General features: G+C 36.9%; 1 protein-coding gene across 3 annotated transcripts; it reads right to left on the reverse strand.

The window, feature by feature from the left end:
* Positions 1-1,827: 1,827 nt before the first annotated feature.
* On the reverse strand, positions 1,828-23,283 carry LOC106073022 (polypeptide N-acetylgalactosaminyltransferase 1-like). 3 transcript variants are annotated; one of them, XM_056013413.1, is made up of 12 exons: positions 23,180-23,283; positions 16,935-21,258; positions 13,671-13,818; positions 11,687-11,850; positions 10,646-10,810; positions 9,884-10,082; positions 8,780-8,897; positions 8,089-8,268; positions 6,742-6,876; positions 5,026-5,115; positions 4,196-4,354; positions 1,828-2,756 (listed from the first exon to the last, which is right to left on the reverse strand). In XM_056013413.1, the coding sequence occupies exons 2-12, from the start codon at positions 17,227-17,229 to the stop codon at positions 2,574-2,576; spliced, it is 1,836 nt and encodes a 611-aa protein (XP_055869388.1). In that variant the 5' UTR covers positions 17,230-21,258; positions 23,180-23,283; the 3' UTR covers positions 1,828-2,573. The 3 variants fall into 3 exon arrangements, with proteins under 3 accessions (XP_055869388.1, XP_055869385.1, XP_055869387.1); XM_056013410.1 differs by lacking the exon at positions 23,180-23,283 and adding an exon at positions 22,821-22,963; XM_056013412.1 differs by lacking the exon at positions 23,180-23,283 and adding an exon at positions 21,422-21,571.
* Between the last annotated feature and the right edge of the window lie 882 nt (positions 23,284-24,165).

Consider the following 24,165-nt stretch of genomic DNA (forward strand, 5'->3'; position numbering starts at 1 on the left):
GTTCAAGTTGAGCACATCTAGTGAGTAAAAGAGAGAGAGACCAAGGACTTGAAGGGAAGGAGATAATAAAGATGTATTAGTAGTGGTAGCACTAATAATATTATTATTATAAAGAGAAAAGTTTATATTTATATGCGTAACAATTTTATTTAGTTTTCCATTGAAGATGGATAGAAATTAGCCAAGAGACAATGACAGCTGTTCAGTTGTGCAAACACTTGTGTATTGGCTGACATCCTTGGACTTTCACCTTTGCCATCACTTGTGTATTGGTTGACATCCTTGGACTTTCACCTGTGCCATCACTTGTGTGTTTGGTGACATCAATGGAGGTTCACTAGTGCCATCACTCGTGTGTGTTTGGTGACATCAATGGATGTTCACTAGTGCCATCACTTGTGCCATCAGCGGAGGAGAAATGTTAATATGCTACATTTGAGAAATGTGGTTTACAAAAAAATAATAATAAAATAAGAGAAAAAAAAAACAAAGAGAAAGGTTTGTGTGTATGTTTGTCTGTGATTGTGCACAGTTTTCAACCAATATGTGATTGTGTGTGTCTAAGATTGTGCGTGTGAGCCTATTTTTTTTTCTCGTCTGTGTGTATGGAAACAAATGATTTTATAACAGCCTGAACGATATTCATCTTTTCAATATTTTTATATTTATGTTTTTTTTTAAAGTTTATATCAACTCACTCTGTCTGTCGGGTACAATTTTTGTACATATTATTTCTCCCACACTGACCTACACCCATTCTCGGATCAAGTTAAAACTTCACACAATTATTCATTGTAACAAAAAAAAATGAATCATTAAAAAAATAATTAACCAATCTGTTAATTAATTAGCGGTAAATTATTATTTGCTACTTTATTATTCATGGGGGGGGGGGTGTCAATTTTTATGAAGAAATCAGTTTGTGAAGAAAATTTGTCAAATATCTATATAACAAAATTAAACATATAATTTATGCTACGCATATTTTAACTCATGTGTATATTTTGTCGCAATCGTTAGTAAATATGCAATGAAAGAGAGTGGTCTATGCCAGGTTGAACTGTTAGGTGGGTGGGGTGGCGCTTACATGAAACTTTTCTTTTAATGAAATTGTTGATCTAAACTCTGTCTGTGGCATTTTACGTCTCGAGAGACGATCTTTTCCCTTTGCCAATCCTTGATACACAGCTGCAGGTTTGGCATATGTGATCACCAGGCGCCGTTGCATTATCACCCATCTTTCTGCTTCTATAGTGTATGGCATCTGCATTTCGAGACCCTTCCTTTATGCTCTCTCTCTCCATGTAGATCTATCCAGCTGCTATTGTCGATTTTGAAGAGCATCATGTCACGTTTGCATACATTCGTATAATGTAAAAGTGGGCGACCAGCGGCTCTCCTGCCTTCTATTAGATCGCCATACAGAATGTCTTGTGGAAGTCGACCTACTGGCATTCTACGCACGTGGCCAAGCCAGCCAAGGCGTCTGCTGCTGATAACAGAGCGGATGTCCTGGCATCCTGCTCTTCTTAGCACTTCCTCATTGGTTATCCTATCTTGCCACCTTATTTTAAATATCCGCCTTAGGCATCGGAGGTGGAAGACATTCAGCTTTTTTTTCCTGCCATGAGTAAGTTGACCAAGTTTCACTTCCATATAGCAAGGTGCTCAACACACAGGTCCGGTAGACCCTAGAGTTTTAACTTCCACGGTGTTGATACACGGTCGTTGGTTTGTAGCCCCAAACAACTAGTACAACTAAACCGATGTAGAGGCGTATTGAGTTCTCAATGTGGAACTTGAAATAAACTTGAACAGACTTTAAAAAAAAATTGAATAAAAGTTTTATTTCTAAATATTTTAAAATAGACAAGACTTCAACTTTAATGTAGATGTCTATAGAGACACAATTGAAAGGATAATTTGCAACAAGATATCACTCGTTAAAAATATACGTCTTATCTGTCTCACGTATCTCGCTTGCACTCCACTCCAGTAGCGTAGTTAGGGTGGGGATGGGGGGAGTCAAAATCTGAAAATCCCCCCCCCCTTTAAGTGGGGGCTCCCAAATGAGTGTTTGAAAAAAGTTTTTACATTAAATATTATGCTATCATCTCATGTCATGATGTCCAATGTCAAAATGAAGGGGCTCCTAATAAGATCAAGCCCCCCCCCCCGGGCTCCCGAATCCTTAGCTACGCCACTGTTCCTCACTTCAACTTTCACACCAGTATTTAGTAACTTAAACTACGACATACCACCTCATGATTTCATCAGAATATATTCAGCCTACACAATCAAACCATCTGCCTTCGTTTCTCATGGTTACATCAGAAACTCGTACACACACACTCTGTATTTATTATTGACGTCAGAACTTAATGATCCCTTTGTTTAATAACGTAAATTTTGTTTATTCATTCCCACCCTTTGAGATTTTTAAAAAGTAACGTTAGGATTTGAACTGCCAGCGGCGTCAATAGGTTAAGTGTCATCCGGTGCGGGTGCACCCCATTGTAACGCTACTATTGTATACACATGGATCATTAATGACAATTTAAAATATATAATCTCTACTGTTCGTCGTCTGCTGAGCTGGCCATCTGCTGATGAAGATGGTAGAAATCTTTCCGTGATGGAAACGACCATTTCATTTCCTTGGAGTTGGATATACAGTTCATCATCTGCAGCTTGGATGTTTTATAGATGTTAATCGCAAGGCACAGCCCACTGCTCTTATGGACCAGACGTTCGTGCTGTTGGAAACAAAGAAAATAATTTGGAGTTATAAATGTAGTATGCATAAAGATGAACATATAAACATGTGTGAGTCTTCTTCAAAATACAATTGATCTAGGTCAGACTATGTGTATCGCTACTTGAAAGAAGTTGGCTTATTAAACATAAAATATAGAAAGAAAATATTTACAAAAATATTCTTGAAAATGTTTAGTAAAACTAAGCTTGCAATAAATATTGTCACTTAGCAAAACTATTGACAAATGATAAAGGTAAGTTGAATATTAAATAATAGTGTGTATTAGACATTAGAATGCCTATCAATCAACCAGCAGATACTCGGCATACTAGACATGTAGAAGATTATGAATAATTGATAGAGTTGGTGAAAGCAAAACAGAGGATAATCATTGTAACATTATTATGGTGTCACACCTCAGAACGTCTTCTCGTAGACTCGTAGACCATCCGGTAAAAAACAAAAACTACCAGCAAAATAAAGGAAATAAATGTAGCACTTGAAAGCCTAGCGAAGTATATTTCATTACATGATCAATTAACTATGACTAAACTGTCCAAATAACCCAGGAAACAAAGTTGTTTACAATACTACAAAGGTTCTGTTATCCATCACAAATTTTTTCATATTAAATTTTAACAGAGTTATCTCTTCTTTGTTTTGCATTTAGATTTTCAAGATCGGTTTACATTATCAAACATAAAATAGAGTAATTTTTATTTTTTTAAATAGCGGTAAAGTGTCTGACTTCTGAATCCCGGGGTCGGTTCGAATAACGGTGAAGCCTCGTATATTTAGTTTCAGTATCTTAAGGTTACCCCTGAGTCCACCCAACTCTAAGGTGTACCTGACAGTTGGGGAAAGTCAATGTGGTTGGTCGTTGTATTAGTCGCATGTCACTCTTGTTAACCGTGGGCACAGAAACAGATGACCTTTACATCATTCGCCCCATAGAACACAAGTTCTGAAAAAGATGCTTTACTTTGTGTTTACTTTAATATAGAAAGACTAAAAAACGATATGCAGAAATATCAAAGCGAAATCAGAAAACCTGAAGAAAAACAAGAAAATAAACAAGGAAGATTGTTAGAGATTTTTAAATAAATAAACCATACTAGGTCAAGGTCGTAATATTGAAAGAACGAATGTAAATATTCCCACAGAACGAATGTAAATATTCCCACCGAAGGAATGTAAATATTCCCTCAGAACGAATTTAAATATTCCCACAGAACGAATGTAAATATTCCCACAGAACGAATGTAAATATTCCCACAGAACGAATGTAAATATTCCCACAGAACGAATGTAAATATTCTCACAGAACGAATGTAAATATTTCCACAGAAAGAATGTAAATAGTCCCACAGAACGAATGTAAATATTTCCACAGAAAGAATGTAAATAGTCCCAGAAGAGCGCTGCCATGCTATTTACCATGTCATAGTCCCATTGGTGCTCAGGGCTGATGTCGTGTGTCCAGGAAGTGTTCACCGGTGCTGTCATCAGTTTCATATCGTCAGAACCACGACCCGGCTGACCAATCAAAGCAGAGCCGTAGCACGTGAGGCGCCCATCTGTTCTCAACATCCAAACCTGTCATCCACAATTTAATAAGTAAGCAAGTGCATGGTCTTTTTTTTTTCTGTAATGGTGCAATACTATTATGTTATTTCATAAATTATAACTTTGAACCAATTTCTGATTGCATTCACAAAAGTTGACTTTTCTCAACCTTGCAGTTTTTTTTGGTTCTGTCTAGCTTTTAAATGTATGAAATTTAAACAAAAAAAAAAATTGTTTATGTTTTGAAGTGACGTTGACGCTCATGGTTCGGATTTTAACTGCCAGCAGCGTCATTAGGGTAAGTGTCACCTGGTGCGGTCCGCACCCCTCGAACCTCAAAACAGTTTTTAAAAGTGGAAAGTCTGGAAGGTACAAGACTACCTGTTAATGGGGCTCTAGATCGAAACCTCTCCAAGGCTGAGCCTTTTTGCCTAAGGAAGCAAGGAAATCTTCTACAATATACAGAATTTTTTTAAATTATAAATATTCCTCGCACTTTCAAAGTAAAAACAAGATAGAAAATAAATAAATAGATATAATAATACATATTGAAAGAAATGGTAAAAGAAAATATGTAGTTATGTCATGCGCATAATAATGTTTTCTTAACCAGTCTCCTATTAACAACATTTTATTTTTATCGCAAAATATGTTTTTTTCTATCAACAAACAAGTAATGTCTTTTTATGGTTTCCACTGACCTGGGAGGACAACGCCTTGCACTGTGTCAATTCCGGTGTGGCGTAATTTTGCAGGGCTTCTAGACAAACTCCATAAGCCTTGTTTGTGAGCTTTGAGATATTTTTAATATACTAAGTTAGAAATATACATGAAATGAAATAAATCTAGACCTATTTAAATCTAGACCTATATAAATCTAGACCTATATCAATTATCCTGTTTATTCCTTTTATTGTTATATGTTATATAATGTTATATTTGATTGATTAAAAACAACTCTTTGTATGATTCTGTCTATAGTTTTCATAACTAATAATAAAAATCTAATGAAACATTGTATATTATATTGCTATATTAAAAGCCAATAATAAGCAAACTAGATATTGTGGGGAAAATGTGTAAACCATGGCCACATCCAGAGGCGTAGCTAGGGTGGAGGACGGAGTGGGGAATTTGAAAATCTCCCCGGGCCCCCACTTGAGGGGTCCCCAAAAGAGTGGGTTTTTTTTTTTACATTAAATATTAAATATTACGCAAAATGCAGGGGCCCCTAAAGGGAACATGACCCTCGATCTCCCAAATTAAGCCAAATTCCTAGCTACGCCACTGGCCACATCAGACACTTGTCAGAGACATAATGACAAATAATATTCATTTTCCTGTGATCTGTTGGTTATGAGATATGATATACATTTACCCTTTTAAAAACGCTGAGAAAAGAAGCAGGTATATCTGCAGCAGAACAAACGTACCCATGCTATGTAAATGGCCGATAAACTAGCAAAGGCAGGATCATTTATGGAACAACCAGATAGACCAGTTTACTACCTCACCCTAATGTTAGTCAACAATCACAAAGAGGAGTGGCTCAACCAAAGGGCGTCAGGAAACACAGACAGAGCCATGCACAAAGAAATGACCCTCCCAAACTATCTGGACAGTATTAACTTCCTCCCACGCAAAGAGCAACATACAACCTTTCAACTAATAACAGGACCAACACCTCGCTTAAATTAACATCTTAACATAATACCCACACAACTACCCCTTTGTAAACACCGCGTACATCCTTACGAAACCGTAAACCATATCCTCTTTGAATGCCCTTTCCTAACCCAGCTTAGGCAGACCCTACTACCACTACAGCCCAACTTTACCAACACTATGTGATGGCAGTGCTGAACAACTGAAGAAAACAGCACACTATTTTTCCTTGTCACAGTCTGCAAAAGAGCTCACAGCTCAGCAGCGAAAAGCTGGCTACAAGAAGAATGGTCGGCGTTTAAAAGCGAGGATTAGACTCTATAGCACCGATTCTCAACCTTTTAAGCTCGGCGACCCCTTTTTACAACCCTCCACTCTGCCGCGACCCCCCCCCCCCGCACACGCCGATACAGCAATAAAAGAATAGACAAAAACAATCCATATTTTCAATGGTCTTAGGCGACCCCTGGCAAATCGTCAATCGACCCCCAAGGGGGATCGCGATCCACAGGTTGAGAACCCCTGCTCTATAGCCATCTTGGAGTTCATAGTAAACAAGATTACGAAAGAGGAGCTATATGTTTCCCCCTTTATTCACAGTGGTCTATGCGGCTTCCTGTTCCATCCCCCAATGATGTGTGGAACTAAGAATCTTAGTATACTAAGCACAATAGTTTCCTTTTTTTAGAGACATAACGGAATTTTAGCATGTTATAAACTAGCATGTTTCAACGTAAGCATTTTTTACTCACCTGCCCAAGGTATAAACTGTAGGTGTCAATTTCCCTCAACAGTTCAGGACTCACCACATCCAGAAACCAGAAAAAGCTTTTACACTCCAGTGAGTTGCGCAGTTCTATGCGAGATTCTATGTTTTTATGGTTAAACTGATAAATAAAAGAATGAGGCAACACTAGCATTATAAATCTAACTTTGTGAATAGAGTATAATATGATCAGGGCCGGATTTAAGGGAGGGCAGGAGGGGCTACAGCTCTAGGCAGTCCACAAGAAAGGGGTCTCCAGAGAGATAAAATATATACGAATTTTGATGGGTCAGAAAGTTTTTTTTTTGTTGTTGTTGTTTTTTTTTCTTTTTTTTTTTTTTTTTTTCACGTTTTAACGGTTGTCAAAAATGACGTGATTAAGAAGTGTAAGCTTGTAGCATGCTCGGAATAAATAAATTTAGCTTCGGATTTACGACAGTGAGCCTACCAAAGACTTTACTCTCCACAAACGTAAAAATATACACTTTTTATAACTAAAATATGCATATTAAATATTTTTTTTTAAAAAGGAAAGTGAGATTAAATTTACAAGAACTCTATTTCTGTTTTTCTAAAATATAGCATGCTTAGATATAAGTAGCCTATTTTCATTCATAAGTGGATATTTATTTAAGCTTAAAATTGTAAGGGCTTCCACTAAAATCCTGCCCCGAGGCCTCCCCGTACTTAAATCCGACCCTGAATATTGTGTTTTCATTAAATGTGATGTTATAGGATCCTTGGTATTACCTACAAAGGACTGCAACACAAATGAGTTTATTCGAAACAGGATTACGATGAATATTGGGCCCCACGCTGACCTACTGACCACGATCACGATGTCTCCAGGGCTCGCAAAGAAGTTCCTGCAGGAAACATCGCCAAAAAAAAAAAAAAAAAAGAGGCAGACAGAGAAAAAGATGGATGAAGACAACAAAGAATGGACGGGCCTGTCATTGAAAAAGATTCTAGTCAAGGTAAAAGACGGAGAGGATGGAGAAAATCGGTCAGCAGATCATGCCTGGTGCCCCAGCGGTTCAACAGACAAAGGGAGATGAAGGTGTAACTTCCTAAACTCTTTCTCTCCTAATGCCAACGTTGATTCGACCTCATTAAACCAAACTGATTTTTAATTTATAAACTTTAATTTGTGATGTGTAAAAAGAGCATGTATTCCCATATAATTCGATACCAAATATAACATTTTCTGATAAACAAACACAAAAGTTATTGAAGTTTAACCAGAACAGGGTAGTGAAATGCAAATGAGCAAAATGAATAATTCTATATAAACAAGGAAGATAATTACGGAGAGAAAGAGTTAAAGCCCTACCTGTGTGTACTTAAAGGCACTCTTCTCGTGAAAATATTGTTTGTATTGATCCATCCAAACCTCAGCAACACGGGCAGAATTTAGAAGAGCTCTCTCTAAGTCTACGTTCTGGGGCGTTCTCTTCAAATGGGCGACGTGGGAACATGTAGTAATCAGTAGGGACCCACCACACATCCACGCCTGAAAACGTTGGATTGAGAGAAAATTATATCCCGACAAGATCAACGTCTAATCTTTCGGCTCAGGACTGGACACAACAGAATGAGACAACACATGTACCGGAAGCTCAATTTTGGAACCAGTGAAATCTGCCCTTGTGGAGTGTCACCAGAGAATGCTGACCATGTCCTTCAAAACTGCATTCTTCGTCAAGAGGCCCGAACAAGACAATGGCCCCAAAACACCCTAATAGAAAGAAAACTATATGGAGAGCTCCCTGATTTGGAAACCACTGCGCAGTTCATCTCATATATTGGTCTAGTCACCTGAACGCTCCAACATATAAATACCAATGTGCCCACTATTTACTCACCGAGAAAAAAAAGTATGTTTACAATACAAGAATTTACAAAATATAAGACAAAAATGTATAACAAGCAAGATTTACTAAAGAAAATGCACTCAACAATAAACTACATTAGCAAGTAAACGCTACGTAAAAATTTTACAGTTGTAAAAAAAAACCTCAAACCTTGAAAGACATCTCTATGTTCTCTCCGCCCCAGATTAGTAAGTATGGGTCAAACATACCAAGTCGTGAGAACCACTGCTTTGAAATGGCAAACACGGCACCAGGCAGTGTGGGAGATCTAAAATAGAGACACACACACAGATGTACTTATATATACATATATTTTTTTAGATTATATTATTAAAGAAAATGTTATACATTCTAGCAAAACAAGCAAAGTATGAAAACAAAAATTTTAAAAAGCTTAAATTAGACACAGAACTGCACATTTGCTGCAATATGTATATCAATATTGTATGATTTATTCCCTTTTTTGATTGAAAACAAACTAATGAATTACCACAAATAAAACATTAACTGATTACTTTTTTGTATTGATTAATGTTTTGTTAGATACAATGAACAATTATGTAAAGCTTCAACTATAAACTTTGTCACATGTAAATTATGAGTGAGTCTGGTGTGAATGTACACTTTGGTTTCTTATAGTTATAATGTTTTTTGTTTGGTGTAATGCTCAAATTGTAAGACAAATTTCCTTACGGATAATAAAGATTATTATTATTATTATTATTATTATTATTATTATTAACTTGGTCCGAGAAAGGGAAATGGGAAAGATAAGGTATACCTACACAAATTGTACCAGACAGACAGACTGACAGAATGAGCTGATATCAGTTTTGTAATTACATGCTTTTTTAAATTCCTTTTATAAACCTTATAAGTTTAGGACTAAAGTCACCAATGAAAATTGTGTTTATTTCTCTTTAAAAAAATATGTTGTACCTATTCATTTTCATTGTAATCTTGCCAAGCAGACTAAAAATGACAGCTTAATGTGTGGCTTCTCAATGCAACTAGAACTAAGTCTTTTCATCTGTTGGTTTTCGTTGTTTCAAGTATTCCTTCAGAATTGAAGAGGATTATTTCCTACCTCAGACCCTGAGAACCACTGCCTGAAGTCTACAGAAAACTATCTGACGGCTTTTCGGTCTCTAAAAATCCTTAACCTTATAAAAAAAAAAGGCCAATGATCTAAATCAAATGTGCGAATTGTAAAATATCTCAATCCTCTAAGAACTGGAAACAGATCAAACTTACTCTATTCTCAGGTTGTTTGAGACTTGGGCATGTCGACGCTCCAACCAGAAGAACATCAACGAGTGAATGTGAACGCCTCCAATTAGAGACTCCGATTGTTTCTCAAGAGCGAACGTGTTAGGGTCAATAGTATCAATGACTGGGATAGCAATGGCTTTTTGATCTGTCATTATTGTGGAAGCCAGAGGCTCATACCATCCTGCAAAATATAAAATCTTTTCATAGTTCCGATTTAAATGTGTAATCAAATTTACATTTAAATGTGTAATTGATTCACTGACAAGGTCGGTGATTCTACAATTTTCACACTAATTCCACGAAGAACCTATTCTAGGGTACAATAAACGAAAAAAAAAATCCTGGATCCATGCTTCTGTGGCAAAGTTAATAAAGCCCCAAACAATAGGTCTAAAAGTTTCTGTAAGCTATTTAACAAAGTTCTAACATAGACAAGCAAACAATAAGATCTAAGGTCATGGAGCGTCTTAACCTATCTATTGAAGAAATTTCTGACACTAGCAGATACTTCTATGACAAAGCTAATAATAAGCCCTAAACGATAAGTCAAAGTCTTTTTTTTCCCCCCAATATTACCACTCCCCCCCCCCCAAAAAAAAAAATCTAAATAAAATCTATTTTTGTTTCTCCTTTTTTAAAAATCAAAATGTAAAGTGCTAGATTTCTAATTACCTACATTCGTAGATTGAAAACTATTAATGCTGTTTATTTTTTCAAATTAAATCGTTATCGAATGTAACGTACCTGGCAGACATTCTGCATGCGAGTCCATAAATACAATAATGTTTCCCTTGGCATACTGGTAACCAAGGTTTCGCCCTTGACTGATACCTAGTCGACGTGTAGTTCTGATGAGACGTACTTTGATAAGTGATTGAATATACTTTTCCAGAGGCTGTTTTAAATGCTCTTCGAAAAAAAAAAAGTTATCTAAATTATAAGCGAAACTGTTCAGTGTATATATTATATACAGGGCTTTTTTGTGACGGTACGCACCGGTACGGCGTACCGGCACCTTTTTGAAAAAAAAATTACTTTTCTTGTATTTTAACGTATATTATTAATTTTTAATAGTTAAAAGTTAGGCAATCAACTACTGAGTACCGGCACCTAATCAGTGAGTACTGGCAAATATTTTATTTACAAAAAAGCACTGTATATATATATATGCTACACTACTTTCAAGTAGAACATTAAGACCTATCTGTTTAAAACTTAGACTAGTTTGTCATTTTAGCCGTCGTGTTTTGTGTTTATAGTGGTATTACAGCGCCTTGAGCCTACATTTTGTTTGTTAACAGCGCTTAAGAAATAAAATTGTCTATATAATATATCTATGTAATATATAAAGCAGAAAGTAAGGCGTATGTATGTATGTATATGTCTTCATTAAAAATTAAAACCACTTGACCAATCTTGATAAAACGTGGCGTAAAAGTTACTAAGATCATGGCGGAGACCGTAGTGTATGTATAATGTCCCTCCCAAAACAGGAGGGTCCTGACAATAATAGACAAACACTACCTAATTGTATCTCTATTACAGAACGAGACTATGTAACAAATCGGCTAAACCCGTTTTTATATAGCATAGTACTCAGGACAATGAAGCTGCCTGGTCGTGCGGTTTGCGCGCTGGACTGTCGTTCGGATTTATCGACGGTCGAGGGCTCAAACCCTGTCCGCTCCCATCCCCCGTCGTCCTGCGGGAGGTTTGGACTAGGAAGTAAACTATCTTCAACTCTGAAGGAACATCCGAAACATGTAAAACATTTTACAAGCCTACCTTTGGTTGATGCATCATCAATCAGTAAAATTTCCATAAGCTGATAGGCTGGAGTTCTGTCTAGGACGCTGGAGATGGTTCTCAGGAGTGTTGTCCAAGCCTCGTTATGGAACACAATGATCACCGAGGCAGCTGGGACGTCTACGTATTCCTCTCTCTGGCACCTGACAAGGGATTAAAGTATCTATATACGTCTTATAAACTCCTTAATCTCATCTTATCTTGTACATTGCAGACCTTCCTTCAAAGGAGAATATAATTATATTCTGCCCATAACCATGTGTTAAACTAGTCTACTCTGCTAAGTAAATGATTTTACTAATTCAGGCAACAGTACCATGCTCTTCATGCAGGGAAGAAGGAGCACTTGTACGAATTTGTCCTAGCATGTGAAATTAGAAATGTGCCTTTTTTCATCATTTAAGACAATAAGTAAACATTGGCCGCTAGGTGGAGCTCTTGACAGCTGAACAGATAAATTTACAAATGCTTCATTTAAACCGTTCGGGGTCAGTTCGTGTTTGGAGTCAGTTCTTATGTTTGGAGTCAGTTCTTATGTTTGTAGGGAGTTCTTATGTTTGTAGGGAGTTCTTATGTTTGTAGGGAGTTCTTATGTTTGTAGGGAGTTCTTATGTTTGTAAGGAGTTCTTATGTTTGTAGGGAGTTCTTATGTTTGTAAGGAGTTCTTATGTTTGTAGGGAGTTCTTATGTTTGTAGGGAGTTCCTCAGTTTGGACTGAGAGTTTTGTAAAAAAGAGAAAAAAATATTGTTGGTTTTGTAAAATGTTTAACACGTTTCTGATGTTCCTTTGGAGCTGAAAATAATCTACTCCCGCTGGGAGACAGGGGATGACAGTGGGTATAAACCCGGAACCATTGAGAAATTATTTCTTTTACCTGACTACACAAGAATCATTAAAAATAAGCGCATTGAGAAAGTTAAAAGTAAAACAAAAACAATTAGTAAAAATATTGCTATCGCACAGATTTATATGTTTAGGTCGATGATACGTATAATTTCATGACTGACCTAAACTAATGTACATAATTACACTTAATATAAGCTTTGTGGGTTTTTTAAGTATACTTTCGGTGTTTTTTTTTTTTAATTTCCAATTACTGTTAGTAAATTAGCGGAGCTCTACTGTCATTAAAACATTATTTTATTTTTTTGATGAATAACTCATAAATACCATATCCATATCATATTACACTCTGATCAATGATCTCAAGTTTAAATACTATTCCTATAATTTGATTATTAACAATGAATGTTGAAAAAAAAGACGAATTTGATCATTTCTACAATTATTTTGTTCTAATTGATTAAGACTGTTGCATTAATAATTTGCTTAGCAAAGGCACACATTGTACTATAGAAGTATTCTTAACACAACTTAAGGAATAGTCTTCGTAAGAATTTTTTATTCCTTTTTTTTTCTTCTTATCAAATAGGTCTAGTTTTTGGATTTTTTATTTTTTTTTATAAGAAAATTGTACTCCGTATAATAATTCCAAAATTTTCAACAATGTTTGCAATAGTGTTTGTTTACAATTGTAAATTAATGGCTGCCTGGTAGTGGCAATGCATTCCCCGACTATTGACACGATGGACAAGGGTTCAAACCCTGCCAACCGCTGTCTAGAAGAACCCTGCGTCTAGAAATACCCTGCCAACCGCTATCTAGAAATACCCTGCCAACCGCTATCTAGAAGAACCCTGCCAACCGCTATCTAGAAGAACCCTGCCAACCCTTATCTAGAAGAACCCTGCCAACTGCTATCTAGAAGAACCCTTCCAACCGCTATCTAGAAGAACCCTGCCAGCCGCTATCCAGTAGAACCATGCCAGCCGCTATCTAGTATAACCCTGCCAACCGCTGTCCAGTAGAATTCTGCAGTTTAGTCTAGGGCGTAAAAATATTCATTTCTAAAGACTCGGGCGATGCTTAAAAGTCTAATCAAATCCAAAGAGTTTTTTCAACCTTTCAGAGCGTAGATCTGGCAGTCTTCTGTGGACGGAAATGACGTCACTAACCGTCACGTCAAACAAATAATCTCGCAAAGCGTTCATTTTCTCCTGCGTCTTCTGTTTGCTGGGATCCACAAACTGGAAAGGTTGACCGTCTTCACCTGAGGGAAAAGATGTTATTTGACATGTTAAAACAGATTTAGTGAATGCTAATCTAATTTTTTGTATTTTTTTTTAAATTCGTTTGGCCATCAGTTGTTTTTTATAAAGTACATATGTTACATTTGTTGGCCAGACCACAGTGTCCGCCAGCGGTTCTCAACCTTTTAAGCTCGGCGACCCCTTTTTACAATCCCTCACTCTGTCGCAACTCCCCCCCCCCACCACCACACATACATACAGCAATATTTTCGATGGTCTTAGGCGATGCCTGGCAAATCGTCAATCGACCCCCAAGGGGTCGCGACCCACAGGTTGAGAACCCCTGGATTAATGGAACCAATGGAAAATATATACAAATAAACACTTTCAAACTCTGGTCATAAGGTAGATGGGCTCTCACAGAGTCAATAAGTAAATTTAAAATATACATTTGGCACCATCCACTGCGGTAACAAGGGTTTAGAGCCTGGTCAAGAGATGGGTCAATTTAAATTGAAACATCAGGAAGTCCTCGGACAGATAATTTTGTTAACAATAAAATGGTCACATTAAAAAAAAAAACATTCCTAAGAAAGTTCAAAGGGAGAAAAGTCTTTTTAGGAGGCTATAAAAAAAGCTGCAAGATATCAGAGTCATAGGTCATTGATCGTTAGTCATTAGATTAGTCATTATTCAATGTTCACTGTGCATTGTTTGGAAAAGTTTGTCAGTCAAGCTACTGAAGACAAGGATTTCACGACTGTCTTAAGTTTATTATCGGAAATTCCCGAGCTGCTTTAGTAAGCGTGCCGTAAAGGTCATGTCTTTTAGGAATTTCGCTGTAAATAATTTCTGTAAGAAAAATTGTTTGAAAATTGTGTTACTTAATGAGTTTGGAAAATCTTAATGATGTATCTAAAATGTGTTTTGTTGTAAGCCTTTAGAAATTGACGTATCTAAAATTTATTTTGTTGTAAGCCCTTAGAAATTGACGTATCAAAAATGTACTTTGTTGTAAGCCTTTAGAAAATTATAACAATTCTTTCATGGAAAATGCTAAAGGGATCCCCAAACTCTTGATATCGAGGTCCTGATTAACATGTCAAACATTCACTCAAACCAAACCTCAAGGACGCCCGCATCTGTCACGCCTTCTGTTGAACTACACGCTGGTAATAATGGGTGGGTGGGGGGGGGGAGAAAGGGACAAAGCTTTAAGATGATTGAGATTGAAAAATCCATTGAGTATAGAGATTTTTTTTTCTGAGTCTAACCAAGAAAGATCGATTCAGCTATAGTTAGTGGCTGAGTGTTGGTGTTAGAGCGAAACAGAGATAAGGAGTCCAATCTTTTTGAAGGCTGGGACATTTCCATTCAAACATTGAGCATCATCATGAGACTACATAGTTGGTCATTGGACTAGCTGCAAAACATCTTTCTAATCAGCTGACCATCTCAAAACAGATGTGTTAAGACGATTGTGTGGTCATGCAAATTAAACACACACAAAATATGATTTCTTCCAAGTAACCCTTCCACTGGTGATTCAAATATATGCATATATATCCTTTTCCTTTCTTGTATTAAAGGTCTATTTTTTTTTTTAAATCTGGTACTGTTGATTCTTGTTTTGTAACCGTATAACATTTGTATGCTGTTGTAGCGGAGAACCCTATAGGCTGGTCATGTTTTACAATTGCATTCTTTGTAAATAGTTAGTGTATAAAGTGGGATTTAACTAAAGTAACCGTTATTTTGGAAAATAAGGTAGTTTTTTGTTTAAGGTTATGAATTATAAACTTTTTGTTGTTATATTTTCTTATCTTTCTCCTTTTCTCTCCCCAATTTCTATGTGTCTCTCCCTGTCTCTCTGTCTCTTTTCCTCCATCTGTCTCTTTTTCCTCCCACTTTCTATCCCTCTCTGCCGTCCCTCAGTCTCTATCTCTCTCTTCTTATCTCTCAGCCTGCCTTTTTCTCTCTGTCGCTCTCTGTGTCTCTCTCTCTTTCTGTCTCTCTGTGAGTTTCTCTACCAATCTCTCTCTCTCTCTCTCTCTTTATGTTTCTATAACGGTCTCTCTCCGTCTTTTTCTCATCCTCACTTGCATACAGACACAAGCGCGAACCAGAAAACAAATAAATTTTATTCATAACCTTGCAACAGATCATGGATCGAGTTTGTGCGTTTAGACTTTCGAATTCCAGGTAGCTATCTGTACTCTTTCCCTTTCAGACCTTGCGATCTATAGGGCAGATGATGTAAAGGTCATCTGTTTCTGTGGCCCGTGATTAACAGGGTGTCATGTGGCAAGCACAAAGACCAACAGCCTTAACTTTCCCAAACTAAGGTCACTTACACATCAGAGCTGGGTGGACATAGAGGCGTCCTTAAAATCTCGAAATTAAAACCTCCAGTCTTCACCGAGATTTGAACCCAGGACCTCTCGGTTCAGAAGCCAAGCGTTTTTCCCTAGGGCCGGTCCTAACAATTGCGGGGCAAAACTGATTGCGCGGGGCCTAGTCTAGGTAGGAATAAGGATAATAAGTGAAAATTAAGATTTGTATTAGAAAAAAAATCTACTTTGAATTTTATTCATTCTTTACACAATTTCGATCAAATTAACTTTACTTTACGAACCTCGCAACCTATTGCATATTTATATGCCAGTGACTATAAAAGTAAATGAAGTATTATTAAATTTTATTACATGAAAGCTGACAATGCTTTTTTTCTTTTAGGATTGGCGTTTTCCGCAATGAATGACACCCACAAATGGCAATTTTTTTCTATTTTCAGGAGATTTTAATGAGTTTTCATGAGATTTTAATAAATTCAGATTTCTAGGAATTTTTCGTATATACTTTGCAGTTTAATAATTACACCTGGAATTAGCGGGGGCATATGAAAGCGCGGGGCCCATTACGACCGCATAGGTCGCAGTGGCCTAAGACCGGCCCTGACCATTCGGTCAGCACGCCCCTTCACATATCTGTGATTTATTTAATTCAGTGTCAGACCAGCCTTTAATGAGTAATAAGACAAAATGCTAGCGTAGTCTAGTATTTATGGGATGGGGCGAAGGGAGAGAAGCAAGTAGAATATTGTAAAACTAACGATCGCGCATGGAGAAGAGCTTACCTGGACTCCACTGGTCCCCACGCTCGACAAAACGTGGCAGCTGGACATCAGAATAATTCCATCCAGATTTCTTCACCTCTACGCCATGCACAGATTTGACCGGATAGCCATCTTCGGTGAATGTTTCGTCGATAACGAGGCCCGCCTGTACTTCGGACTCGCTTTGTTCCAAACGAAATAAATGACTCTCACTCTCTCCGTAATTCTCAGTCCATCTCATAAGCTGGACAAAGTTGTAGACTGTAATTAAAGCCAAGGCTAAGTAGATAAACCTCTTGATCTTTCGGAGTCTCATACTGTGTAGATTGTCTTAGTATTTCAAGCGTAGTTTAGGTACAACTAAGTCTATAGCCTACCACTACATTACGACATGTAGTGATATGACATAGTGATGTGTAGTGTATTAACATCTTGCAGAAATGTTTTTAGTATACAAATGAATGAAGCCCTTAGAGATGTACATTTCGCTTGCTATCCTTGTCATTTGTTTATGTATAGGAAGATAATCATATTAACTCTTTCTCTCGTAATTATTTACCACATTCTAGTGGAATCAACGCTAGTATCGTCAGTTAGGAGAGAAAGAGTTAAAGATAGTATTATTATTATAAAGTAAATGAACAAATATTCATTTTCTGAAACTACCGGAGCTGAGCTTATTAAGCCATTTCTGCAAGGTTTTTATTTCTCGTCAATACTTACTTTAAAAACAAATAGATTTTGTTTAAAACAATTATGAAGATGAAATTATTTTGGAGAACTTTTAGATGCTACTGCTTTGCTATTGTGTGTTAGACATTCTGCCGCGCAATGAGCCGAACAGCCTGAGAGGATGTTAATCTACAATAAGTAAGTGCATCCTACAAGAATCTTTTCCTGGTCTCAGGAAAAGAAGACAAGCGAATTTTTACTTTGAAATTTAACACTCTGGCTGGCAAAAAAAAGGAGGAACTCCTCAATCCTATGAACAGACGAAGGCTGAGTTGGTTGGGTCAAGGTGTAAAACAAAACTCATTGTCAAAAGTCATCCTTCAATGTACAAAGAAACTTGCTGAACAATGTAAAAGAATTGGCGGCTCTCTCTCTCTTGCCATCCTTCTGATCGGGAAAAATGAATGGATTTGGTTACACAAACAGTCATAGGAAGCCCACGACGCGTAAGTTATGGGACAGATGAATGAAGGCCTACTACTCAATTACCACAATGTTAACTGAGCGTATAGAAGGTTTTAACCTCCGTTGCATTAGTACTCCTACCGTTCCCCACAATCTTTATTATCATTCTTTGCAATTTCAACATTAAAAAGGTTTTGATTTTTTGAATAATTATGTTGTATTATGATTGTGTTATAATATGATTCTCTGACTTTGATTGGGATTCAACACCATGTGCTTTACACGAAAAAGATCTACAAGCCAGAGCTAGTTCCAAATATCAAGTTGAAGTTCTCCACAAGACATACGAATTTACTAAGAATAAAAACAACGAAAAACAAATGGAGCGTCCATTCAATCAGTGAAGCATGACAAAAATAAAGCCACAATGTCACACTTTATTTCCCTGTACAAGTCTGAATCACGAACCACCTAGTCCACATTGACGTCTAGTCTACATTGACATCTAGTCTACACTTAGTATTTGTATGCATTCAATGTGTCAGTTGTATGTCTACACATATTCGAGTTTGTGTATGTGTGTGTGTGTGTGGATCTATGTTCAAATTTGCGTCCATACGGTCCAATATAGTCTAAATCGAAGAATTTCACAGTGTAACAGCTTATAGAGCAAGGATTAGTAGAATTTTTGCTCTACTCAGTATAGACATATCATATGTGTGTGTGTGTGTTTGTCTGCGTACCTTCGTGACTGTTATGTTCCAGTTCTTTTTATTTTTTTTATTTAACTCTTTCTCTTCCGATTGACGATACGTTCGTTGATGTAACCCCATTAAAGTAACTTTATTTTTGGGCTTATTAACTTTAAGTGGAGTTGCATAAAAGTCACAAAAGCTACCAATGTCACTTAAAGCCTACTATTTTCTAATTAAATCAAAAACGTAACTGAAGTTGAGTCGTAACAGGGCAATGAAATACAAATGGCAAAATTAATAATTCCATCTGAACGCGTTAAATAATTATGGAGAGATAGAGTTAATGCTTTTGCAGTGAAGATAACTCTGGATCGCTTATTGAATTCCCTAATTGATACAAATTTTTGGATTGACTTATGTCTTGTTAAGTACAACACAGAATTGTGTAAAGTTTCAACTTGATCCGAGAATGGGTGTGGGAGAAATAACGTGTACAAAAAATTGTTCCAGATATTTTGTTAAAAATTCATAGTCAATGACAATGCATGAATTAATCAAAAAATTAAACAATTAGTTAATTAATTAGTAATCATTAATTAATTTTGTACTATATCGCGGAAAGGGAGCCAAACACTGCCATTTAAAAATAAATGGCAGCAATTAGTGATTCTTTCCCTTAGATAAGCTTTGTTAATAAAAAAGTTGTTGTTTTTTTTTGCTTGTTTTATAGAGTTTGACCCACATCCAAATTTGTTTTAACCTCCAAAATTGATATTGTCATTATGAATGAAATTTAATGAACAATAATCAGTTATAAACCTAATCGGCTAAGTATTAATTACTCAGTAACCGATTAACAACAAATCTCCGACGGCTTTAAATAAGCAGTATATTTCTATTAATTATTATTCAGAATAATATTTTTACTTTTATAGAACATTTTTTATAAATATTGTTATAAATTTAAGGAAAGTAGCCCAAAGAGGAAATGTCTTTAATTACAGGACATCATAAACACACAATTACATTGCATGCCTTGAGGACAGTTATCGTAAGTCCTAGATAGGAGCTTATCTCCGTTGTAAGTCCTAGATATGAGCTAATCTCCGTTGTAAGTCCTAAATATGAGCTAATCTAAGTTGTAAGTCCTAGATATGAGCTAATCTCCGTTGTGTTTTTCTAATGTCAACATCCTTCTCTTGGATCTGTCCATGCCTTGTGTGTAAAAGAGCGCTTTTCTTCCCGAAATATTCACACTGAGGCATTGGAAGTTTGCAAGTTCAGGTGGAACTCGATCGGTTGGAGTCACAGACGACTGAAAACGTGTTCCCCGCAAAGCCATATATAATGTCCTCTGCAGGTACCACTTTCTCTTTCTACAGTTGGCCAGTCAGTTCTTGAGACGATGTCGTGATTGCAGCTTCGACTTCATGGCGGTTGTCGCTGACGTCAGACACCTAATACAGTGGAAGGTAGTGAGGGCCACTGTGGCGGTCACTTAACACAAAAGGAACTAGTGTCGACCACTGTTGTAGTTCCCAGGGTCGTTGTTCTAAGACGCAAAGTCAGCAGACCTTGTCAAGGATGTGTAGTCCGACAGAACGCCAGCCACGCAGCTTGCGGAAATCTCCTCTACCATACATTTTGCAGGTACCTTTTCTGCCACGCAGTTTGCAGGTATCTTCTCTTCCACACATTTGCAGGTATATCTATCTATTCGAGGCGCCGCACGCACAGTTCTTGTTAAACGCCAGTGTGCGGCTATCAAGATTCGAGTTTCCCTCGTAGGTACTGATAGCATCTTCTGTCACCAGGTACTCTATATCTATAATAGGCTCTATATGCATTATGTATACATACATACTGTTAGTCAATAAGAGTTGAAAACAAAAAGAATCTTTAGATAATGATCTCGCCACGTCTAGTTGGACGTCTTCGATCGTTGTCATTATAATTTTTTTTTTCATATCTTTTGTCCAAGATATGATAGATCCCAAGAGGCAACGCTTAAACCAATGTATAACACAAACCCAGTACAGATAACGATTATCATAACATATCCAGGAGGGTCTCCTAAGTCCACTGGGGTTTCCGTATGTCTCTCTGGCTTCTTCGAAGATGCACAAACTGTATTAACGTGCTGACCACATTTGGTCAAGATGACCGTACCTTTAGGGCAGCGGGTACATTTAAGACACTCGCGGTCATCTCCGTCGTGTGCAGTCATTTTGTAGTACCCAGGCTTGCACCCGATGATCGCATCTTTGAAAGGAGTGCAGCTTTCCAACAGAACTTCATGGTTCTCTTGACTTAGCGTGGAGCATCTCTTGCAGTTCTGACAGCCATGATTCTCATACGGCGAGAATGTATTTGGAGGACATGGCTTGCAGGCACCATCTAAATACTGACCAGGTCCACACGGCCCGGTAATGCAGAGTCCATTGACCTTACAAACGCTCAAAATTATAAATAGTATTCCTTTCATCTATAATAGGGACAAACTATTAAATGTGCTGAAAAGAAGAAATTAAAAGAAAATATTAGATTTTTTTGTTTTGGTCAAATGGCGAAAGAAAAAAAAAATTAAATAAAACTTTTGAAACAGTGACTAAAATGTTGGTATATTAATCTCCAAGCTCGAGAAAATTAATTTTCAAATAATTTATAGTCATCTACCTGCCTCAGGAAGATTCTTTTGATCAGCTGGCCAGAAAAAAAATCACTGACGAGGAACTGTGGCCAAGAACAAAGCAGCAGCCCAGTTAAGAAGATATGCTTCTGAGACTCTGGCGATGGATAAGCCACGCCCTTCGCTATCCTCCACCTAACATCACAAGACAAGCCCTCATCTGAAGCCCCAAAGAAAAAAAAAAGGGGGTGGAGGGGGAGACGACCCATAAATAAACAAGGTTACAAAAGACAGTTTGTGTGGAAACACAAACTCAAAATCGGTCCCCGAAAAGGTCCATCCAGGCAGGCTTCAATATTTTCAGAAAGAACATGCAAATGAAATTATATCAAAGACAAATGAGAGATAAGAATGGAGAAAGAAGGTTAACAGATCTTGTGTAGTGCCCCAACGGTCCCGCAGATCAAAGGATAGGTGAAAGTGAATGTAAAGTTACTTGTGAACCTGGCCTAACTAGTTCCCCTTTTAGACCTTGTGGTCTATAGGACAGATGATGTAAAGTTCATCTGTTTTTGTGGCCTACGATTAGCGAGGGTGTCATGTAGCCAGCACAACGACCAACCGCCTATACTTTTCCCCAACTAATGTCAGGTACCCATTAGAGCTGAGTGGACTCAGAGGCGCCCAAAGATTCCAAAGTTGAAAATCCCAGTCTTCACCAGGATTTGAACCCGGACCCCCAGTTCGGAAGCCAAGCGCTTTACCGCTCAGCCACCGCGCCTCCCTTGGCCTAACTGATGTCTTATAATTGATCCAATTGTTTTGAAAAGGCTCAATCTCTTATTCGAATCCTTAAAAAAAATAAAAAAATTCCGTAATAAAAAAAATGTTCATAAAAATGAAGTTTATAAGATTACTATTCATTTTAAATTAGGTTTAACGTATAATGCATACTAATTAGCTTTTTCTCTTTAAAAAACTGCTTGCCTAACTGATTTTAAAAATTAGATTTTTCGCTTTCAGAAAAAAAAAAAGTAGCCGTTGCATCTAAAATATTGTGATGTTGGATTTTCAATATCGTTTCTAGTTTACGAGATCTAAACGGGTCGGACGGACAGACGGACAGACGGTCAGACGGACAGACATTTCGCACAAAACTAATAGCGTCTTTTCCCCTTTCGGGGGCCGCTAAATATGGCACCAGATTTGGAAGCAGAAGGGAAAGAGGCTGTGATATTTGGAGAAACTCGCCTAGAACTAGGACGCCTGGAGGACTCTGGTTGGTGCAACAACAGGTAGCAATGAGGTGATGATGAGTCGAGGTGTGCAGAAATGATTAAAGAAATCTGTTCTGAAGCTCAATAACTTTTTGAAATATGTCTGTCCATCATTTCTTTACATTGATAAACGTATATCTGTATATCTACAAATACATGTCAACCTTACCTTATTGAGATATATATTTCATTCATGTATCGCTCTTGAAAGTTGTAAAGTAATTTATTGCTTACTATGTTATCAAATAAATGGCGCTTTAAAACAAGCCGTGCAAAAATACTACATCGATCAAATCCCAAAATTCGTATCATTTACCGTTTTTAACTAAATTTAGCAACAGTTATAACTCTTTGGGTAATTCAGTTGTCTAAGTAGGTCAACAAAGGTGTATACAAATATAGATATAAATATATATATGCTGGTTGTGTGTTTTTTTCGTTGGCTTCTCGGATCACTGGTTCAACTAAATTATTTCTATGTAATCTTAGACTTTACAAAACTATTTTAAATAACAACTTAATACATACACTGTAGCCACAAACACGATGAGAGACTGTTTCAACAACGAGTTATATAACGTTTAATTTGATGTGAAAGAAACAGCACATTGTTCGCGCCCCAAAGATAAAAACATGAGGGGGTAACCCATCCTCATAGTGTTACTGTTTTTATTTATGTAACTATTTTATTTCCGTTCTGTATTTTTATATCCTGATAACATTATTAACTTTCCGATACTTATGCACTACAATATCTAAGATATATATATACACATAGAAGAAATCAGAAAACTAAGGTAATTCAGTTTTAATGTGCAGGTAAAATAAGGAAAATATTACAGTGAGGTCAGAGAAAAGAAAGCAGGAATAAAATATGGACACGAACAGCTATTATTATAAATATTAGAGTAACATTCTTTTATAACAGAATTAATAACAATAATAATAATAAGGCTTGTCTTCGAGTCCGAAAATTAATGAGGAATGCAATAGTTCTCGTGGCTACGCAATCCCAGCTGTGACCTACATATTTTGCCACATGCAGGGGGCAAGCATAACCATTGTAGGCTGCCAGCATAACAGAATTAAAGTGATTACAAATACAATCTCACAGTTGTAAATTTACTTACTTCTCAGAAGTCTTTTGTCTCAACTAAGTCAAGTAGTGCTATATTTCGGGTAGGCAACTAAAGTTGGATTCTTAAAGACGGGTTGACAACTTGACAACTAAAGTTGAATTTTTATAGTCTAACAATCATTTTCAATGGTTTCACGGCATTGTTGAAGACTCAATAATTTCATTCAATCTTATTTAGTTTAGACAAAGGTCTTGAACACCTTTAACAAAACAGTTTTCTGGCCAAATTAAGATCTAGGCCTACCAATATTAATGAGTCTCGAGCAGTCAAACTTCATCTTACAAAATAATCGTCTTTATCTCATCTCCTCTGTCCCTTGACTGCTGATACAGTGGCGTAACCGAATCCTTTTTTTTTCCTTGATCAGTAGCAGTT

The sequence above is a fragment of the Biomphalaria glabrata genome, chromosome 16, assembly GCF_947242115.1.
Source record: "Biomphalaria glabrata chromosome 16, xgBioGlab47.1, whole genome shotgun sequence".
In the NCBI taxonomy this organism is placed as follows: domain Eukaryota; kingdom Metazoa; phylum Mollusca; class Gastropoda; family Planorbidae; genus Biomphalaria; species Biomphalaria glabrata.